We start from the raw sequence: 19,117 nt of genomic DNA, 5'->3' as shown, positions 1-19,117 counted from the left end.
GCTTTTAAAATATGAGTTATGACTTGCCCGGGCCGGTGGACCATCGGAAGCGAGTTTTGTATCAACCGGATAAGGAAATCGCGAAGCGCTTGTCAAGTTGTCTCCAAGCATATATGTGACAACCTGAGCTCCCTACACTAACAATTTATTAAGGCTCTGCCTAACCGAGTCATCTAAACCCTTCCCGATCAACACCAACTTCCCTGAATCGGGAATACCTGTAACATCCCCTTCTACTAAGGATAAGTCATACATACTCTGCACGCCCTGTAGAACGTACTGCTCCCCGGATTCCATCACGAAAAGACCCTTACAACGAAGGACCTTGAGTTCAGATAGTCCAATCTGATGGTAATTGTCCGGGATTCGGTTCTCCCACAGAACCGTACGTATCCACTCGTCTAGTTCTTGGAGACGATGGCGGGTTAATGTAGGAAGAGTAACCTGCAGACTAGATATGCCACGCAATTCGTAGTGCTTAGAGGAGACGGTGTGTCCCGCGTGGTCATGATTGTCATTGTTACCACGTTGGTGTTGTGCAGATTGCAACCCCTTTGCTCCCCCTGCATATGCATTGATGTTCATTATATGCGCTAGATCGATTTGGCCGCGGATAGTTCGGTGAATTGGAGCGGAGGGATTGACCCTTTGTATGAGCTCTTCAATCGAGCGCAATTGCTCTTCCGATGTCAGGTCGACTTTGTTCAGCAAAATAACATCGGAGCATGCTATTTGTCTGGAGATGTTGTAAGTCGCGAACGAGATTCAAGACATGATTCACAATCACCTGAGGCTTTCTCCAACGCCGTCGACAGAATGATCTTCTTCCATTTGCTAGAGTATGATTTAGCGGAGAAACTTGCACAAGTCAGAAAAGCGTCGATGTACCTGTTGACCAAAGACAGCGTCGACGACACAAATGACGCCATCCAAGGAAATCTGTCGACCTAAACCAGTGGCATACTCCTCATTAAGCCAGAACATAGAAGCTATAGGGCCTAGGAGACACAAAAGTCATATGAAAAACATCGAGAACAAATCATGGATTGCCTACCAGGATCAGCAAGGCCAGTAGTTTCTAGTAGGATGTGGTCAAAGGCACCCTTCCTTTGCATAAGTTTCTCAATAGCAGCTACGCCAGCGTCTTTGATAGAACAGCATAGACATCCATTTGCCAACTCAAGGAGCTCCTGTGACTTCTCTGCTGTCGGGTCATCTTCCGAAGAGATATTAATGGTTTTAGCTATGCTTAATGTTAGCGAGGAAGTTCACATCGTCAGGATAGTAACAGAAACCTTCGATGCTCTTCCAACGAAAGTTTAATAGACGTAATCATGAGCAAATTAAAACATTGCTCACTGATGTATCGCCAAATTCATTCATGATCACGGCTATTCGATACCCGTGATGCTCCGTTAGAATACGCCTAATGAACAATGAGGTAGGTGCATGGTGCGCATGGTGTCGAGCATTTCGCGTACCTCAGCAGGGTGGATTTCCCCGCCCCAAGAAAGCCACTGATGATTGTACATGGTACTCGACCAGTCGAGGCAGAATCAGGCATGAGCTGTTTATCTTCATGCTCGATCAATGTCCTTGTAAGCAAGAACATTAGCAATGCAGACGAGCGACAGACTAAAACATACCGCGAACATACGGTATATCATCATCGAAGTCCATGACTTTGATCTTGAATGCTATAAATTTGGAACTCGCTTCAAGTGACTGGCTTCATGTATTGATAAAAGTGAACGACCATGTATACGGAGATGTGACTCACTGGTCGGGCGGATCAATTGACTCAGGTTGTAGAACGAAGAAGCTTCAAGTTGCCGCCGGCGATGGGATGGTGACCATACTGCTTCCGAACATTATGAAATACTATAGTATTACTCTCGGTAGCTTGTTCTTGCTCTCCGTTTTATGGCACAACTAGTGCTCATTGATGCACATGTCTTTCCCATCCACTATGTCAACTCCTTCGAACAGCGTGTTTCCGCTCACAGATGAATCCCTCAAAAACCTGATCCAGGGTCCAGGAGATGTGGAATGGAGGTATGCGCCGCACACATTCCTGCGCCACGGCTATGAATGCGTCCCATTTACCAGGTATGAAATGCGTCGGGAATGTCAAGAGATCATCCCTGGCCTTCTACTAGGCCCTTTCCAAGCGTCAAAGTCGCTCGAGGTGCTCAATTCGCTTGGCGTCACTCACATGTGAGGTTCCAACCCTCTTTGAATCGACGACCTACTTGATTAATCAACCCGTCTCTTATTTTATCCCTTGAAATTATATCCAAAGACTTTGTATACGCGATAAGAAGGAAGCATTCTCCGTGAAACCACGTTTCCCAGAGCGTTTCGAGTACCTTGTGTTGGACGTGGAGGATAACGAAGACCAAAACGTCATTCGTCTGTTCCCGGAGTGCGTATTTGCTGCACGATATTCCGTGAACATGCTAACAGTCAGCCAGAGCTCATAATTTTATTACTGAATCATTGAATAGAAAGGGCACTGTTCTAGTTCACTGCAACGGTGCGCTCTGCGCTTGATTGTTTGCAGCGCCAACTCAGTCCACTTACAATACAGGCGGGATTTCCCTTTCACCTGCCTTTGTTGTCATGTTCGTCATGCAGCGTTGTCAGTTGTCATGGGAGGATGCTCTTCACCTTGTTCAAAATCGTCGCTACTGTATTTCGCCAAATGGTGGTTTTTTGACACAGATCAAGGTGAGTTTTGTGACCCCGAGCTTGGTTGGCTTTGCATTCCTGTGCCTCGAGCCTTTATCTTGCACTCCAACGAAACCTTCTATGAAGAGCTTTATGTTCTTATGCTGTGCTCCAGGAATACGAGTCAATATACAAGGCATCCGTGGCTGTTGCCGGATTTCCACAAGGGCAGATGCAAAGAGTTGTCTCCCGGAGGAAGAGAGATGACGATGATGAGGAGGAGGATTTTAGGTATGTCAATATTTAGATCAATTCCCATTCTTTGTGCGCCTCAAGTTTAACAATCCACCAGAGAGGAAGACCGCAAAAGAGCATTAGTTGACGCAGAAGGGGACGACGCAATGGCAACAGATCTATGACCGTGCTTTCTTGGAGCTTTCTTCATTCCCTCTCTGTTTAGTCTACCACTATTGTATACTTGTTTTAGAAGTATTTCGTATCCTGTCATGATGAATGGTATAAGTTCTGTTGGGATCCGATATGACCCAGCTGTCAACTGGGTATGATCTATAGTGATTTGATCTTTGCCTTCTCTTTCTCCTGTAGAACACGCTTTGCGTGGACCTCTGAAGAAAGTAATCAGACATAAGACATCAGCAGCAACAAGGCTCTGACCTTTGCGTTTTACCCACGCCTCAACTGAGATGCCCCCAAACACTATGCCCGCGCCTGCCCACTGCCCGAGGGTGAGTCTGTGGTCATAAACTACTACAGAGAGAACCATGGTGAACATCTTTCTTGTCAAGGTAATCATTCTGCGAATTTGTGATGAGCAAAGAGCGTAACAGAAACCCCATAAAAGGATTACGAACACTAAAGTCAACGATCCAAAATGCTGTAACGTCTCGAAGATGAACAGCTGCCCAAGAGCGCCGGTCAAGGAAAACTGGACTAGAGGTATGATAGCAGAAGGATGCGTCCTTATAAACCCAATTGCATTTGCAAATTCTGATTGTAAACCGCTCGAGGGGTGAAGCACAGGGATGTGCGGCAAGGGAAGGGTTCCAAGCGCCGTAGTCAATAGCGTACAGAATATATTGATCCAGAACATCATCTGTTGTCCGGTCACCTTGTACCGAGCGAACATCTCGTCTTGCGTCGAGTTCACCGCGCCATCGAGAATGAGGTTGATAAAAAGGTAGAGAATGCCAATCAGCTGGCTATGAGACCCCTGCTCTCCATTGGATGAGGCTTTTGATGGCTTTTCATTCCCAAAGCCCATGAAGACACTGATTCCGGCTGTGACCATCGCGACTACGATGTACTTGTGTGGAGCAAAGCGCCTCCTGTACATGACGAAATTCATGAGCATCACTGGGACGAGCTTGCAAGACTTCCCCAAGACCATTGTAGGATACGTTATGTACGAGAGGGCTGCGAAGCCAAACGGAGCGGCTAGCGTGATAAAAGCCGATACTTGAAGGTAGCGCAAGAGGAGAGCTTTGGATGTGGACGAATAAGTGTGAGAATGCGCGCTTGAGGAATGGGGATGGCCGTTGACTTTAGTGCTCGAAGATCCGTTTGTTTTGGAATTGGATGAATTGTTCGTTTGCACCATGGAGGCAAGGTCCAGGCCCAGTAGAGATGATAGTGATGACCCTGATTTTCCACGGATAAGTATGTATGCGAGGGCAGACAGCGAGCTCAGGAAGCTTTGACAAGTCCCAAGGAAGAGCGCAGACTTGAACTTGTCTGTTGATTGTCCGTCTATGTGTTGAAACGGAACTGATACTAAGAGCTTGTATTAGTTCATGCAATTGGTTGTTTTTATACGTTGTACTTACGTCGTTCCTGCGCCACAGCCCATAGCTGAATACAACGCTGGTGAGCAGCTGTCTTTCGTCAGAACTGGTGAAATTAGCATACTAGGAACATGGAGTAGACTCCCAGAACACATAGTCCAAGTCTGTCGTTCAAAGCTCATGAACACAGACGCGGGCTCTTTTAGTGAAAGGGCTCACCGAAGGACCGACATTGTGCGGGCACACAAGGTGAAGGTGGTGGTGTTGTTGAAACAAGTTTGAACGTAATTAGTTTAGTTGCAAAGTGGTACGTGTCATAGTAAGACCTAACCCTAACCCCAAACTAGGGTGTGATATCCAAGCCCAGTTGGGCACTCAGCGTAAAAATACCTTCCTTCAAACGAATTATGTCCTCTCTAGTTGGCCTACCCTGCAACGGTTTACTTGTAGTACCAGCAGTGAGCCTCTGCAGCATATCTTCTAATCCCTCCATCTCTCTCTTCTGCAAAAGTTCCTCACTCTGTTCGATTAGATCATCATTTGCATCAAGATGCTCTCTGGCGTGTTGCTCTGCTTCCTGATCGACAGGAACGATATCGGAGAAGCGAATGCCTGCGAGCGAAGATGATATTTCGCGTGCAGTTGTTAGGGTTGTTGTGTCTTCTTGGCTTTTTGAGCTCAAAAATGATGCAATCGCAGAGATTACGCCACGTATTGATCCCAGATCACGGCCAATCGGAACTCCTACATGCGCGAAACCAGCGTCGAACCCCTCTTGAAGTGCAGATTCTTTGCCTGCGATTATCCCTTCTCGGTATCCAGACTACAGATGGAAATATCAATCAAGGGAAGAATGAAACATGAGTGTGCATGGTACGTTTGTGAACTCATTAGAGAGTTTTGCCCAGTCTGCTTCGGGAGCATAATCTGCTCGTGGGTCCTCCTCCCAAGGTGAATCCATGCTGTAAAGCTGGACTCAGATGCTGACAGCAAACATGAATTTGTCGCACCAATACTTATAAGTATACTCAATGGATGAAATGATCTCTGAGTACTAGTTCAAACGAACGGTTCTACCGGCAGCTTACATACGTTTACATAAGATTTATCTGTTGCCCAAATGCGTAACGTTGTCTGTTGGCAGAGCCACAGCCACGTAGTTAGCTAGACCATTCCTTCATTAGCGAAGTCCTCGTTAGCAACAGCACCATCTGAATCCGATTGATCGGACCGCCGAGACTGGATCTAGTACACTTGTCCAATGGTTTCTGCGAACAGCTGGAGTAACTGCATGTACTTATGAGTCACTATGATTAGTCAGGACAGCTGGGCCGTGGTTTGAATACCGGTGAATTCGCCCAGATGGGAATATTCATAGAAATCGGACCACATGACACCGGCGCTTCCGGATCCAGGCCTCTGCCGGCACAGGTGGGTATCATTGTGTATCGCTCTCATGATACGATCAGATCAACTAGTTGAGCTAGCGTTGAAACATGCCGTCTGTACTGTACTAGCTGATATGAATTGAATTCAAGTGTTTTATCGTGCTGACTAATTAATACTGTTCCTACCCTTATAATCGGATTCGGAAATGTACGTGGGAAATTTGATACATTCGCCACGTCGGCATTTTAGTGCCTTGCATCGCTGTGCTTCTTGTCCTTTAACTGTTCTCGAGCGACTATTCCTGCTTGTTCTTCCTGTTCTTCCCAAGCTCGGTTTCGTTCTCTCCACTACTACAATCATTTCCTCTAGGTTTCGTCCACTAATGGCTGTCGCGTCCTCCTCGGACGTCGCAATACTTGCGCTGGGCGTGGTCCTAGCTGCTGCATATCTTTTTCGTGATTCAATATTCTCTTCCTCGACGCCCAAAGCTGTCCCAGTTGCCCCTTCGAAACTTGCGAACGGCCATGGAAATCCACGAGATTTTATTGCTAAAATGAAGGAAGGGGTAAGCTATCAGCTTCCAAGGTTCATGATCGCATCAATGTATCATATATCTGATATTCTTCTCAGAAAAAACGTCTCATCATATTCTATGGTTCGCAAACTGGTACTGCTGAGGAATATGCAATCCGCATTGCCAAAGAGGCAAAAACCAAGTTCGGACTCACATCTCTTGTCTGCGACCCCGAGGAATACGACTTTGAGAATCTAGATCAAGTCCCCGAGGACAGTTGTGTTATTTTTGTCATGGCTACCTATGGCGAGGGTGAACCTACCGATAACGCAGTTCAGCTCATGGAAAACTTGACCGATTCTGCATTTGAGTTCAGTAACGGTCAACATGGGCTCGAGGGCCTCAAATATGTTGTTTTTGGTTTGGGCAACAGGACTTACGAACACTACAATGCCATAGCACGTCAGGTAGATGACGAGCTCACGAAAATGGGCGCAGTCAGGATCGGCGAGCGCGGTGAGGGAGATGACGATAAGAGCATGGAAGAGGACTACCTAGAGTGGAAGGACAATTTTTGGCCTGCATTCGCTGAAGCTTTGGGTGTAGAGGAGGGTCAGGGTGGTGATACCCCAGATTTTGCTGTTACCGAATTAGAATCGCACCCTCCGGAAAAAGTATATCTTGGTAAGCACTCGCTGTGCATTTTTGTACGCCTCTCATTTTGGTCTGTAGGCGAACTTTCTGCACGTGCCCTTACAAAGACCAAAGGCATCCATGATGCTAAGAACCCGTACGCCTCTCCGGTCAAGATTTCTCGCGAACTTTTCCAAGTTGGTGGAGATCGTAACTGCGTCCATGTCGAGCTTGACATTGAAGGTTCTGGAATCACATACCAACATGGCGATCACGTCGGCGTCTGGCCTCTCAACCCTGACGTTGAGGTTGACCGTCTCCTTTGTGCACTTGGACTCTACTCCAAGAAGGATACCGTTATAAACGTCGATTCTCTCGACCCTGCTCTTGCCAAGGTTCCATTCCCTGTCCCTTCAACCTATATCAGCGTCCTCCGCCATTACATTGACATCAGTGCTGTCGCCGGTCGTCAGATTCTTGGTGTTCTTGCCAAGTTTGCTCCCTCCCCTGAGGCCGATGCGTTCATGCGTAACCTCACCTCCAACAAGGATGAGTATGCAGCTGTTGTCGCGAATGGATGTTTAAAGCTTGGCGAAGTCCTTCAACTAGCTGCAGGCAATGACATAAATGCCCACCCTACACCCCAGAATACCACTGCCTGGGCTATTCCCTTTGATATTGTCATCTCATCAATTCCTCGTTTGCAACCTCGCTATTACTCTATCTCGAGCAGCCCCAAGCTTAACCCTACCTCCGTACACGTGACGGCTGTTGTTCTCAAATACGAGTCCATTGCGAACAAGCTCGTTGCTTCTCGTTGGGTACATGGTGTTGGCTCAAACTTCTTGCTTAATATCAAACACGCCGCTAATGGCGAGACCGCTGACGCTAGCGAAGGAATTGAACATATATCGCTGCCGGCGTATGCCATCGAAGGTCCCCGTGGGGCGCACAAGGCTGAGGATGTTTACAAGATTCCTGTCCACGTCCGTCGTTCTACGTTCAGGCTACCGACAAACCCCAAGAGCCCTGTCATCATGGTTGGGCCTGGCACTGTAAGTCTATTTGTTAGAATACTTTGCGGCTTTCCGCTCACAGATACGGCACAGGGTGTTGCGCCATTCCGAGGGTTCATCCAAGAACGTGTTGCTCTTGCCCGCCGAACACTTGAGAAGAACGGCGATGATGCTCTGGCAGATTGGGGTCAAATCTCACTCTTCTATGGTTGCCGTAAGTCAACTGAAGACTTCCTCTACAAAGACGAGTGGCCACAATATACTGCCGAGCTGAAGGGCAAGTTCACGATGCACTGCGCATTTTCGCGGGAGCCGCCATACAAGCCTGATGGTAGCAAGATCTACGTGCAGGATCTCATTTGGGATGACCGGAAAAATATCGCGGACGCCATCCTGAATGGGAAGGGATATGTATACATTTGTGGTGACGCCAAAGCGATGAGTAAGGCAGTAGAAGAAGTTCTTGCGCGGATTTTGGGCGAAGCGAAGGGTGGGAGTGAGGCGGAAGGCGCGGCTGAGATCAAGCTGATGAAAGAACGCTCACGGCTAATGTTGGATGTCTGGAGCTAAAGGATATCATTGGTTTGGGTCATTTATTTGCCAGCTTATGACACGTCAGCACGCCGTGACACGACACTGATATTATATTGCAATAGATTTATGTAAACTGCACGAATATTTGTCGTTCCGTTGCAATCTTCCTGTAGCTTATTTGTTGAGTCTCCCATAAGCAAGACCTGATAGAATAATTGTTCTGTCAGCTTCAGGCGCTAGCCAGATCTATCGTTTGTCGGTGCGGCTCGGAACCGGTGTGTCTTCTGCTCAACTACATTGGTCTAGGCATTATCATGCTGCGGACTAGGGTATGGAGACCAGTAAACAATCTGCGCACATTCTCCCATTCATGTCTGCGCCTCAATGCGCAATCAACGAGATCTCTGTCGCCGGGGCCATCAAATGTTGACTCGCAAGCCCAATCCCGCCAGGAAACTCATGCTAACGTGCCTGAAGGCGTTAAACATCCATCCGGAGTTGTGCCTGCTGGTTCAAAGGTCCAGTCCGACTCTCCTCGGCGACTCAACTCCAAGATATCCACATACGATCTAGACACCATCAAACAGCGTATCGGAGATTGGATTGCACTTGCAACTGCTGGATTCAAACAGCAAACAAATGGACTCCGTCAACGCACAGATGAGTTCACGCAGAAGACGTCCACAAGATTTTTTCAATTGGGCTCTCAACTCAATCGCGTAACGGGCTATGAGGAGATTGACTCGCTTAAACAACGGGTAGTCGAACAAGGTGTGCTGCACTCCTTTATTGTGTCTGTGCTACAACTGAGACTTATGTTGACGAAGAGGCTAGAATCATGGCTACTCGTCAAGCAGCTCGAGAGGCTAAGACAGCGTATGACGATGCTGTTTTACAGCGCTCTCTTTCCCAGCGCCAAGTGAATGAGCTCTTGCAGCGTAAATCTTCGTGGACAGACGCCGACGTCAGCGCCTTCACTTCTCTTGTACGTTCAGATCACCAACTGGAACAACACGAGGTCGCGACGAAGGCCAAGGTCTCCGAGAATGATGATGCGTTGGATAGAGAGTTTGCTGAGCTCATGCGCGCCATTCTGGCTAGGTACCACGAGGAGCAAGTGTGGAGTGACAAGATCCGAAGTGCGAGTACCTATGGGAGTATGATGGTGCTTGGGGTCAACGTGGTGGTGTTCATACTGGCGATCATAGTGGTTGAGCCATGGAAGAGGCGGAGACTGGCGCAAACGTTCGAAAAGAAGGTGGAAGAAATGGCTGCGGAGACTCAAGCTTTGATAGAGTTCGGGATTGCGAAATTGGATAAGCGGTTGGTAAAGCAAGAGGGACTGACCTCAGAGATTGTGGAAAGGGCGGCATACGATGCTCGAGATTTGTCTAGCGAGTCGTTGTCAGTGCCAACTGTGACAGTATCTGTCCCTGGGAAACAAGCGGACGTTGGGCCAGAGCACTCATCAGTATGGTCGCATCCGATATCACGAATAATTCAAGACCGGGAGGTACTGCTTGTTGTGGGCAGTGCTATTACAGGTAGTGCAGTCACGCTGCTAGCCCGAAGTCTTTTCGGAACTTAGCTTGCATACTTACTCCTCCCACCAACCAGCTTTTCTGAATCTCACAACGACGCTAGTGTACCTAGTCATTTAGATCTGGATTCTGTACACCATGCTCTACTGCACTTGCAAGCACCACAATCGATAGGGGCTGGGCCGCCTTTAGAAGTTCACGTGATTAAACCTTTCTATAGTGTAGGTAGTGGCTGTGCTAGCAACACAGTTCACCATGAAGGTCGTTACCACCTTTCACCCGGCGTCATCTGTCGTAGATTCGCTCAAATTTAGGTTGAAAGATGAGCACCCATCAGAGTTTCTTGTCGTTGCAAAGTCAAATAGGCTTGATATATATGCGCTACTTCCAGAAGGGCTCCGTCATCAACAGGGTCTTGATATCTGGGGAAGAGTCCGAGTTATCAGAGCTGTGCCAGTCTTGGTGAGCAACAACTGCAAAAAACACGTCTGTAGTGTCATATTAAGATTATGGGACTCGTTTTCTAGAGTAGAAGCAGTATCAGCCTGCTCGTGCTTACCGATCACCCAGAGCCAGAGCTTATATTCCTATCTTTTACTGTAAATGGCGCAGGGTCAACAGAGATTACTGCCACGAAGTATCTCTCATTGTCTGAGCGCAGTGCTCGGCCGGCAGAATTCTGCCACACCCTTCTAGTTGATCCTTCAGGGGGTGTGGCTGTCGTGAGCGCGTACACAGGCAAACTCAAGGTCGTGGTGCTTGACCAAGACGGAGGATATGACCATGACTTTGATGCATCGTATGTCGTGGCATTTTTCGCACTAATTTTACTCATATTTTCTCGTCAGAATAACTGAGCTCAACCTTCTGGATATTACCTTTGTGTCAACTTCTCGGGATATGTATACCTTGGCAATGATGCACATCGACTACCAACAACGCCTCCAACTTCTTACTCGCGACCTTTCTATTGAGGACCTCCAGCTTTCCACATTACCCTCGCCACTCCTCCCCTCACTCCCTGTCCCAGGCAAATTATTTAGTACAGCCATGGACGACGACGGAACCCCTGCTATCATACATATCCCCTCTTATAAGGTTGACGATGATGATTTTGAAGGTGGTATCCTCATCATCGGTGGGCGAAAGATCATGCTATACGATTTTGTGGACGTCGAAACGCGGGCTAAGAGGGAGAGCAAGAAGAAACGTGCAGATAAGAAGAAAACTACTGGAGATACGGAAGCAAATGCTAAAGAGAAAGGGATTGAGTGGAAGAAGAGGAAAGCTAGGGCTACGGTAGAATGGCCATGGGCAGAAGTCACTGCGTGAGTTCCGTTTGTAGGATCGAGGCTACGGGCTCACCAATATTAGATGGTGTCATGTTGACGACAAGCGGAAGTACTTGATTGGGGACCGCTATGGAAAGCTCGCGTTGCTTTCGATAAACCTCTCTGGAGGCACAACGCTGGCATTGATGGCACTCGGGGAGGTAGGTCTGCTCAAGTCCCGCTGGTCGTTCTCGTTCTGATCATCTTTACTAAGACGTCTGCACCAACTACATTAACTTACCTTGCTAATCAAGTTTTCTACAATGGTTCGCACTTTGGTAGCTCGCAATTGCTCCAGATTACTACTACTCCATCTTTTGCGTTTGACGCCCGTACATTGCCTGTTCCATCCACGATACCAACCATCAGCCCTAACGCACTCAACTCCCATGTGTCAGGTAGAAACACCGATGCATCAGGTTATGTTGTCGTTGGATTGGGGAGTTATGTCACTGAGCTGGAGTCCTTCAGCAACCTCGCTCCGATACTTGATGCTGTGCTGATCGACGCTGATGGCAGTGGACAGGTATGTCAAATGACTGTCTACTGACTTTGGACGCTGAGGTGATGCAGAACGAAATTGTAACATGCTCTGGTGGCAGAAGCACGGGAAGCATCAAAGTCATACGGAGTGGCGCTGACTTTTCCGAAAAAGCGATAGTTCAGGGGCTCGGGAATGTCACCCAGATCTGGCCATTGAAAGTAATGTACCGTGCACCGTAAGTTTGTCATTCGTCCCGACCTCTTTTAGAACTGCTGATGATAAAATCAAGCGATTATGCACATGTCGTGGTCTCAACTTTGCAGGAAACGCATGTTTTTCGTTTTGACAACGCTTCATCGATCTCCAGCATTGACGGGGACAAGAACACTGGTTTTATCATCGATTTACCTACCATCGCAGTCTCAAATATCCTTCGACGCACGTACAACGCGGAAAACAAGTCCGACTATGCAGATTCTAGTTATGTTATACAGGTTGTTTCGAAGGGCCTGTTATTACTTGAGTATGACCCTGATGTGCAACAATACACCAGAATTGGTGAACCATGGACCTTGGAAAAGTTTGCAGATCCTGGTAAAGAGGGGCTGTGGAAGGGGCGAGAGATCGTAGCCGCGAGTATCAACGCGAGCCAGGTTGTGCTTGCACTCAACTGGGGGAGGGTGGTGCTGCTGACTCTGGATGACAAACGATTTATCAAGCTGAGGTGAGTCTGAACATCTAGGTGAAGATTTGATTTGATTGTTGTCCATCATTGCAGAGAACGCAATTTTGTGCACAATAATCGTGATGCAGAGATTTCAGCCGTCTCGTGTCTTCCACAGGATCCAGCCAAGCGTTTCGCGTTAAATATTGTGGTCGGATTCTGGACATCGAAGCACGTCGAGATACTCTCACTGAGACTTGTGGATGGAACCATGCCCACGGTTACAACGTCTCCTGTACTCCCCTCTGCACCCCGCTCACTGCTGTTGTACAATTTCACGTCTGATGACTCCAAGTTCTCAAATGTACACCTACTCATCGGGCTTACGGATGGTTCCATCGCGTCATTTCTGTATCGAAATGATCAATTGCTTGATCAGAAATTGGTTTCCATCGGAAGTCTTCCCGTAACAATGCGTTCGTGTCGGATTGGTGCGAGACAAACAGTGCTTGCGTGTGGAAGCAGGACAGCAATTTTATTCTGGGAGAAAGAGAGATTGATGTATTCGCCGCTTATACTCAAGGTATGTGACATTTTTCGCGTCAGTATTCTTGACCAACGTGTTTGCAGGATGTGACAGCTGCAGCGGAATTGAGCACAAGTAATTACCCATCGTCCATAGTCCTTGCCAACTCCGATGGCCTGGTCTTTGGGAACGTGAACAACTTTGATAAATTACATATTCGCTCTGTAAGTTAAAGTACTTGTCGTTCCACAGGAGTCCCGCTGACAGTTAGTTCTCAGATACCTCTCGGCCTCAACAATCCCTTACGCATTACGCATATTCCTGCGCTTAGAGTTTTTGCCGTCGCATGCCGTTACATAACCCCGGCTCGCATCGGAGATGTAGAGGATATCAATGGCTCCATACAAGTCTTTGACGACATATCGTTCAATAGTGAGTTAGGTTCAACGCGTAAGATGGTCATTAATGATATGAATAGAGCTCGGGCATTTTAATCTGGAGCAAGGCGAGGAACCGACGTCACTGTTGTCCTTCACAGCAAATTCCGGATCCTATCTGTGTGTAGCAGCAGTGACGCTCGAAGATGAAGACACCGAAGCCTCCAAGGGACGTATTTTTACTTTGGAAATGACGTCGAATGCATTGCAGGTAAACATGTCTGTCGTAACTTCGTATGACGTCAAGGGATGCCCCTACGCCTTGACTTCCGTGAATTCTATGATCGCTGCGGCAGTTAATAGCATGGTAACGAACCAGCCTATAAACTGTATACGCAACTGCTCATTTGCCCCGCAGGTCGTTGTCTTCAAGATGGACACAGAGAGCGGAAATATGATAATGGCGAAAATAGCAACCTGGAACCACAACTATCTAGTGACGAGCCTCGCATCTCGCGGCGATATAATTCTGTTAGGTGATGCAATCAGCTCGATCTCGATGTTGCGGCTCGAGGACAGCCGACTGCACTTGATTGCCAGAGACTATGGCCCACTATGGCCCACCTGTGTCGAGCTCATGAGTGACTCCACCCTGATTGGTGCAAATGTAAGCTGAAGTGCATTGTTTGACGTTGTACACTTATTCTCTTGTGCTCAGAGTGAATACAACCTCTATACATTCAGTCTCCAGGACTCGGGAACGCGGGAGCTCCTCGAGAGAGACGGGAATTACTTCCTTGGGGACTTGGTCAACAAGTTCCTGCCTGGTACGTGTGCGCTGTATCGTCACTTTCCCATACTTACGCATCTTAGGCACATTGTCGTCTCAGGAGGTCTCGCTCGACTCGCCGATGCAGCCCCAACAATTGTTCTTCACGTCTGCGGGCCTTATCGGTGTGATCATCGACCTTGCCGATGACCTTGCCTTGGATCTCACAGGCCTTCAACGGAACCTGTCCAACTATATCCAGAAACAAGAAGGGCCAAATCACACAAAGTGCGTCATGAGCCAGTACCTTCAATAATCATTCAATTCACTTTGCGCATAGGTACCGCGCGCCAAAGAATGTCCGCGGTCGCAGTGACGCAGATGCGTCATCCTTCGGATTCCTTGATGGCGACTTCCTCGAGCGCTTCTTACAGTTTGTGGGAAACCCCCAGGCGCTCAAACGGATTATGGATGGACAAAGTGAGCCTGAAAAACTCACGATATCGGCAGACAGGATTCAGAAGGTGCTTGAGAGCATGCAAAGCATGCATTGATCGAGCGAGGGGAATAAACAAAGTTGCAATTCGATTACTCTAAACCAATCATTGATCATCGAATCACAAACATGCCGTAATGTATCAATATTGGTACCAAGCGAATGAGAGTACCCCTTATGAAGACAAAATCGACGACTATTGGCAACGATGTGATCGTTATATCAAACGAACGGATGGTAGTTGGAACAAGGAAGGTGGGAATTTAGCTGCATGGTCATAGTACTAGTCTTCCTACGACCAGACGGCCGCATACAATTGTGAGACGACAGAAAGAGGCCCAACATCCCCAGCCACAACGATATCTTCCTGGTCATTAGAGTTACGCGGAGCGAAATAAAATCCGGAAACAAGGACAACATAGCTGTGACAAATTAATACGACGTACATATAACCCAAGGTTGATACTTACCTCAAAATGAGGATACTTCCACGGTGGTAATTACTCTTGGCCTCGATATAGGTATAGGTCATCAGAAAGACGGACAAGATGATCGCAATGACATCCCAGCGCGGAAATACAAGCCTGGGGAAAGATAAACGTAAATGAATGATGACATCATCGAGAGATGGTTTGATACGCACGTAAATGTATTTGCGATCTCGCCCATTTTGTCGGGCGCATACCAGGCGGAGAACGCAACCATGGCTGGAATCTGGAGCAAACAGACTTGCAAGGCATAGGCAGAACCAATCTCAACACTGGGAAAGAAGGGGAGTTGGTTAGGGATGAAGGGAGACAAACAGGCCAAAGAGTACCTTAGCGAGATATTTCCGTTCAGTGCAAATGAAATAGCATTCATGAATTCCGTAGTATTGGGCACCAGCGCGAACAAAGTGATTCCCAAGAACTTTTCCTCAATCCCAGAGCCTTTTAGTACGACATCCACCATATCCACAAGAAGCTCTAGTGCCCCGATTAATCAGCAGCCACAACAAAACGGCAATGCAAATGTAGACGTACCAGCGATGAGGGCATATAAAGCCGTACATGACAGCAATACTGCCGCACTCGTTATACGGCTCCACTCTGGCGCCTCATGTCCGTGAGCCGTTCCATGTTCCTCCTCAGCCACGCTTGCGCGAGCCGCCCGAGTATGTGCGTGCTGGTGGCGAAGGGCGCTGACAGTCGCAACAGCTACTGCACGCGTAAAGTCATCGGTGGACATAGTAGAGGGAAGGGGCAGGGCACCGGTAGACTTAATGGCATGGTCAACGGACTCAAGAAGAGGTGTGTATTGTGTTTGAGATTGGGCGCTTTGGGGACTAGTGTGCGGGACATATGAAACACGTCGAAGAATCGAAGGGGAAGTGGGGGACACTGTATTCGCCGTTGGAACGGTAAGACGTGGAGCCGGGGTCTGAAACCGGGGATCGTCCTCCAGTCGCGTTCGTTCATGGGACCCATCTGGTCGCAAACGTGGCTCGCGAATAATCGGTGGAATCTGCGACGGCGGGGATTGCGCTGCACTGATTGTGGTTGCATTGGAGTGAGGACGGTGATGTTGGTAGAGCGAAAGACGAGATGGGTGCGTGGCTGGAAGGTCGAGGGGCTGCAGGAGCGGTTGTGGGTTCTGCCATATCTGAGTGGCATGTGTGCGGAGAGAAAACCACAGGCCTATCAAATACGACTACAGCGAGTATAAGGGTTATGAATGTCGTACACATAAAAACAGAAGGGGACTCACAAACAGTAAGATCACAGCACAAAAGTACATGAGGCTCTTCACTGTGGACTGATAAAATGGATCTTCAACAGGATCAGGGTGTTGATAGTAACACTGGTCGCATCTCCACTCGGACGAGCGGCGGGAGCCGTCAGGACATCCACTACAAACCAGCTGGAACTGTAAGCAGTGTTAATATATGTTTTCTGCCGGAAAGAAAAATAAAGGGAGTAAAAAACGTACATTACCATATGTTTGATAAAACAATGTTGGTGTTAGCGTTCCAATAAATGCCATGATTAACATCATGCTCGTTACGCCTGCGCTCTTGGCATTGAACTTCATCTCCTTTTTCCTCAACGCGCCAGCGCACATACTCATACCGGGCATCAGCAGTACTCCCGCTAATAAAGATCCCACGATAGACCCTTCAACGAGACGTCCCTTGCCTTGAGTCAACGCGATAGAATATAGGACGACTTCGACGACACTTCCGAATGTGGCATTGATAACGGCGCCCATGCCGATAGAGCTTTGGGCGCTGATGCTCGCCACAGCCATGCCAATGAAGTAAGAGAGAGGAATAACGCTCGCAAGGCTCATGAGGAAAATGAGTGCTTTCGAGGCAACGAGGGCGAGGATGCGAGGGACATGTTCGCCTGCTTCCTCCAGATCTTCTGCCTTCGGCATGAGCACGAATCCATCGAGGATAACGAAGAAGACAAGCGGGAGGAGATTGACGAAAATGATATTAACGCCTCCGACAGTGTATTTGTAGTATTGCCACCCAACAGCGCGATAGACGCATAGCAGTACGGTACTCCTATGGCCAGAGGTAGAGGGGACAGCCTGACCAGCTGCGAGACGGGGTGTCTTGACTGCACTAGGTGGAACGAGAGGCGCAGCACAGAAGCGTATCCTAGTAGGAGATGCGAATATGTATTTGATGAGAGCCCAATTAAGCTTGGCCATTGGGACAGTGATAATAAGTGCCCAGCAGGCGATACAGGTGAGCAGAAGGAGTGGGGCAACGAGCGTTATGAATAGGATCCAGAAAATAGCCCTGCCCAACCAGTCAGCGGAAATCTTCTCGTACGGCATGCGGTCGGTCGGACTTGGGACAGCTCCGTAGGATTTGGAGGGAGCTGGAGGGCGCAGAAAAGCTCGTTCACTGTTGGTATTTTGGGTGATTGTGGGCGTGCGAGAGAGGGACGGGTTGGCATCTACAGTGCTAGCACTACCAACATCCTCAGGTGGGAGTGTGCTTTCTTCGTCATTGCCTTGAGTATCCCCTTTGACATACTTGCCAAATGGCCATGCGAGGTACCAGCCCAAACCGAACATGAGTACAGCATAGCGTCTGCCACCAAGTGGAACGAGACATAACAAAGCAGAGACAGCAAAGCAGGCCAGCGCAAGCCACCAGCCAAAGCAGATAACCCAGAAAATATTTCCTGGGAGGAGGTGGCGCTCTGCTTGAGCAGAGGGGACAGAGTGTAGCGCGGCATCCGCATGGCGAGTGACGGAGCGCGATTTCTTGTATAATGCAGGTTTCCAGATAGGCAAACCAAAAGGGTGCTGAACGTTGATGAGCGACTGACGATCTTTAACTGTGATTGGATCGTCATCATCTCTGCTGTTTGAGTCGTCGTGTTCCGAGCCTGTCTCTCGTTCTTCACTGTCTCCTTCTTCCACTTCTCCTTCCTGGTCTTGTGAGGGTGCAGTGCCTTTGCCACGATCTCTGCTTCCCCCAATACCTCTATCATTGACTTGATCTTCATAGCTAACCTCTTCATCCTGGCTGAGCATGCCATCGTTGTCCCTAATTGGACGGCGAGGGCGATGAGAGCTGTTGGTGCTAGTGCTGCGGGTGCGGCTGTTTGATAAACTATGGCTAATGGATGGCTGTGGGTACGGTGCCCGCGGCGTCGGTGACGAGGAATGAACGTAGGACGTCCCTACATTATGGTGCGTTGGTGTCTCAGTGGGTGACCAGTGCGAACTATGACTTCTGCTGCGGTGGAGATGCAGGTGACTGGTTGGAGTGGGCGTCGTGGACAGCTCCTGGTTGTCGTGGTCGTCCATGTTCACTGGACTTTGTGTTTGTGGTGCACTTGTGCGAGCAAGAACACTAGTGTTCCTATTGCCTAGTCTCTCGTGACGAGGCAGGCCCAATATTTACAAGGAAGACCCAGACAATTTGTGATTACATTTAAACGTTCCTTCTGTATTAGGAATGTAGATCTATATATACATACAGGCGTTCCGCGTCAGATTTCACTGGGTATGGAGAACTCCTGCCAGATGCCACCTTTTGCCACACTGTCACCCGTGACAAATATCCAGGTCAATCATTTGACCCCACCGGCGAATATTAATGATACCTGGCACAATTCGAGTTCTTTCTACAATTTCACTCGAGGTTATGGTGATAAAATAATTTGGATCTGTACTCGAACTCCTGATATCGAGGCTATTGTAGTCGCTGCTTTGAAATCGTTGCCACGACCAAGTTTTCAAAGACAACATGCAAGTGTAAATGCGAACACACTGGCACGTCTGACGAAGGAGGTGCCCTCTGAGTGACTGATTGTGAAATTTCGCGGCGTGAGGTTGCGCATTTGAGTATGAATAGGGTAGGTTGCA

At 48.3% G+C, this 19,117-nt stretch overlaps 8 protein-coding genes across 8 annotated transcripts; 4 read left to right on the top strand and 4 right to left on the bottom strand.

Annotated features, from left to right (window-relative positions):
* Positions 1-27: 27 nt before the first annotated feature.
* Positions 28-1,815, bottom strand: F5147DRAFT_728031 (CobW domain-containing protein). The gene is made up of 9 exons (XM_041439296.1): positions 1,781-1,815; positions 1,658-1,725; positions 1,482-1,595; positions 1,360-1,426; positions 1,296-1,305; positions 1,055-1,243; positions 889-998; positions 788-834; positions 28-736 (listed from the first exon to the last, which is right to left on the bottom strand). The coding sequence occupies exons 2-9, from the start codon at positions 1,678-1,680 to the stop codon at positions 133-135; spliced, it is 1,164 nt and encodes a 387-aa protein (XP_041285161.1). The 5' UTR covers positions 1,681-1,725; positions 1,781-1,815; the 3' UTR covers positions 28-132.
* Positions 1,816-1,969: 154 nt separating this feature from the next.
* Positions 1,970-3,089, top strand: F5147DRAFT_790858 (phosphotyrosine protein; the record flags this gene model as incomplete). The annotated part of the gene is made up of 6 exons (XM_041443057.1): positions 1,970-2,217; positions 2,303-2,425; positions 2,475-2,536; positions 2,591-2,730; positions 2,846-2,961; positions 3,023-3,089. 6 exons carry the CDS (start codon positions 1,970-1,972, stop codon positions 3,087-3,089), a joined length of 756 nt encoding a protein of 251 aa, XP_041285160.1.
* Positions 3,090-3,237: 148 nt separating this feature from the next.
* Positions 3,238-4,755, bottom strand: F5147DRAFT_644393 (UDP-galactose transporter; the record flags this gene model as incomplete). The annotated part of the gene is made up of 6 exons (XM_041433138.1): positions 4,692-4,755; positions 4,597-4,636; positions 4,515-4,539; positions 3,543-4,461; positions 3,346-3,485; positions 3,238-3,296 (listed from the first exon to the last, which is right to left on the bottom strand). The coding sequence occupies exons 1-6, from the start codon at positions 4,703-4,705 to the stop codon at positions 3,238-3,240; spliced, it is 1,197 nt and encodes a 398-aa protein (XP_041285159.1). The 5' UTR covers positions 4,706-4,755.
* Positions 4,756-5,541, bottom strand: F5147DRAFT_728026 (uncharacterized protein). Its single transcript, XM_041439295.1, has 3 exons — positions 5,483-5,541; positions 5,350-5,434; positions 4,756-5,295 (listed from the first exon to the last, which is right to left on the bottom strand). The coding sequence occupies exons 2-3, from the start codon at positions 5,431-5,433 to the stop codon at positions 4,816-4,818; spliced, it is 564 nt and encodes a 187-aa protein (XP_041285158.1). The 5' UTR covers position 5,434; positions 5,483-5,541; the 3' UTR covers positions 4,756-4,815.
* A 592-nt stretch (positions 5,542-6,133) lies between these two features.
* F5147DRAFT_841459 (cytochrome P450 oxidoreductase) lies at positions 6,134-8,728 on the top strand. Its single transcript, XM_041444380.1, has 4 exons — positions 6,134-6,426; positions 6,492-7,059; positions 7,108-8,063; positions 8,118-8,728. Exons 1-4 carry the CDS (start codon positions 6,244-6,246, stop codon positions 8,592-8,594), a joined length of 2,184 nt encoding a protein of 727 aa, XP_041285157.1. The 5' UTR covers positions 6,134-6,243; the 3' UTR covers positions 8,595-8,728.
* Positions 8,729-10,363, top strand: F5147DRAFT_621207 (Mdm33 family-domain-containing protein). The gene is made up of 2 exons (XM_041432622.1): positions 8,729-9,329; positions 9,386-10,363. Exons 1-2 carry the CDS (start codon positions 8,873-8,875, stop codon positions 10,144-10,146), a joined length of 1,218 nt encoding a protein of 405 aa, XP_041285156.1. The 5' UTR covers positions 8,729-8,872; the 3' UTR covers positions 10,147-10,363.
* On the top strand, positions 10,355-14,804 carry F5147DRAFT_588154 (CPSF A subunit region-domain-containing protein; the record flags this gene model as incomplete). Its single annotated transcript, XM_041432068.1, has 15 exons — positions 10,355-10,561; positions 10,627-10,898; positions 10,948-11,427; positions 11,474-11,591; positions 11,645-11,956; positions 12,004-12,149; positions 12,204-12,638; positions 12,693-13,161; positions 13,209-13,328; positions 13,383-13,536; positions 13,583-13,848; positions 13,900-14,148; positions 14,200-14,308; positions 14,355-14,538; positions 14,591-14,804. 15 exons carry the CDS (start codon positions 10,355-10,357, stop codon positions 14,802-14,804), a joined length of 3,735 nt encoding a protein of 1,244 aa, XP_041285155.1.
* A 138-nt stretch (positions 14,805-14,942) lies between these two features.
* F5147DRAFT_67656 (Sodium/calcium exchanger protein-domain-containing protein) lies at positions 14,943-18,653 on the bottom strand. The gene is made up of 7 exons (XM_041436044.1): positions 16,715-18,653; positions 16,493-16,651; positions 15,769-16,435; positions 15,564-15,711; positions 15,390-15,506; positions 15,217-15,330; positions 14,943-15,168 (listed from the first exon to the last, which is right to left on the bottom strand). The coding sequence occupies exons 1-7, from the start codon at positions 18,554-18,556 to the stop codon at positions 15,039-15,041; spliced, it is 3,177 nt and encodes a 1,058-aa protein (XP_041285154.1). The 5' UTR covers positions 18,557-18,653; the 3' UTR covers positions 14,943-15,038.
* Positions 18,654-19,117: the final 464 nt, after the last annotated feature.

The sequence above is a fragment of the Suillus discolor genome (genome assembly GCF_016758755.1).
Source record: "Suillus discolor strain FC423 chromosome Unknown F5147scaffold_134, whole genome shotgun sequence".
Taxonomy (NCBI): Eukaryota; Fungi; Basidiomycota; class Agaricomycetes; order Boletales; family Suillaceae; genus Suillus; species Suillus discolor.
This window is presented reverse-complemented; position numbering and strand designations above follow the sequence as displayed.

Coding starts and splice junctions, on each gene's coding strand:
- F5147DRAFT_728031 (XM_041439296.1), bottom strand. CDS start 1,680: ATGGACTTCGATGATGATATACC. Junction 1,427..1,481: donor GGGAAATCCACCCTGCTGAG/GTACGCGAAATG, acceptor ATTGTTCATTAG/GCGTATTCTAACGGAGCATC. Junction 835..888: donor ACGCTGTCTTTGGTCAACAG/GTACATCGACGC, acceptor ATCATACTCTAG/CAAATGGAAGAAGATCATTC.
- F5147DRAFT_728026 (XM_041439295.1), bottom strand. CDS start 5,433: ATGGATTCACCTTGGGAGGAGGACCCACGAGCAGATTATGCTCCCGAA. Junction 5,296..5,349: donor TCTCTAATGAGTTCACAAAC/GTACCATGCACA, acceptor TTCCATCTGTAG/TCTGGATACCGAGAAGGGAT.
- F5147DRAFT_841459 (XM_041444380.1), top strand. CDS start 6,244: ATGGCTGTCGCGTCCTCCTCGGACGTCGCAATACTTGCGCTGGGCGTG. Junction 6,427..6,491: donor TTGCTAAAATGAAGGAAGGG/GTAAGCTATCAG, acceptor TATTCTTCTCAG/AAAAAACGTCTCATCATATT. Junction 7,060..7,107: donor TCCGGAAAAAGTATATCTTG/GTAAGCACTCGC, acceptor TTTGGTCTGTAG/GCGAACTTTCTGCACGTGCC.
- F5147DRAFT_621207 (XM_041432622.1), top strand. CDS start 8,873: ATGCTGCGGACTAGGGTATGGAGACCAGTAAACAATCTGCGCACATTC. Junction 9,330..9,385: donor ACAACGGGTAGTCGAACAAG/GTGTGCTGCACT, acceptor ATGTTGACGAAG/AGGCTAGAATCATGGCTACT.
- F5147DRAFT_67656 (XM_041436044.1), bottom strand. CDS start 18,556: ATGGACGACCACGACAACCAGGAGCTGTCCACGACGCCCACTCCAACC. Junction 15,712..15,768: donor TTTATATGCCCTCATCGCTG/GTACGTCTACAT, acceptor TCGGGGCACTAG/AGCTTCTTGTGGATATGGTG. Junction 15,169..15,216: donor GGAAGTATCCTCATTTTGAG/GTAAGTATCAAC, acceptor AATTTGTCACAG/CTATGTTGTCCTTGTTTCCG.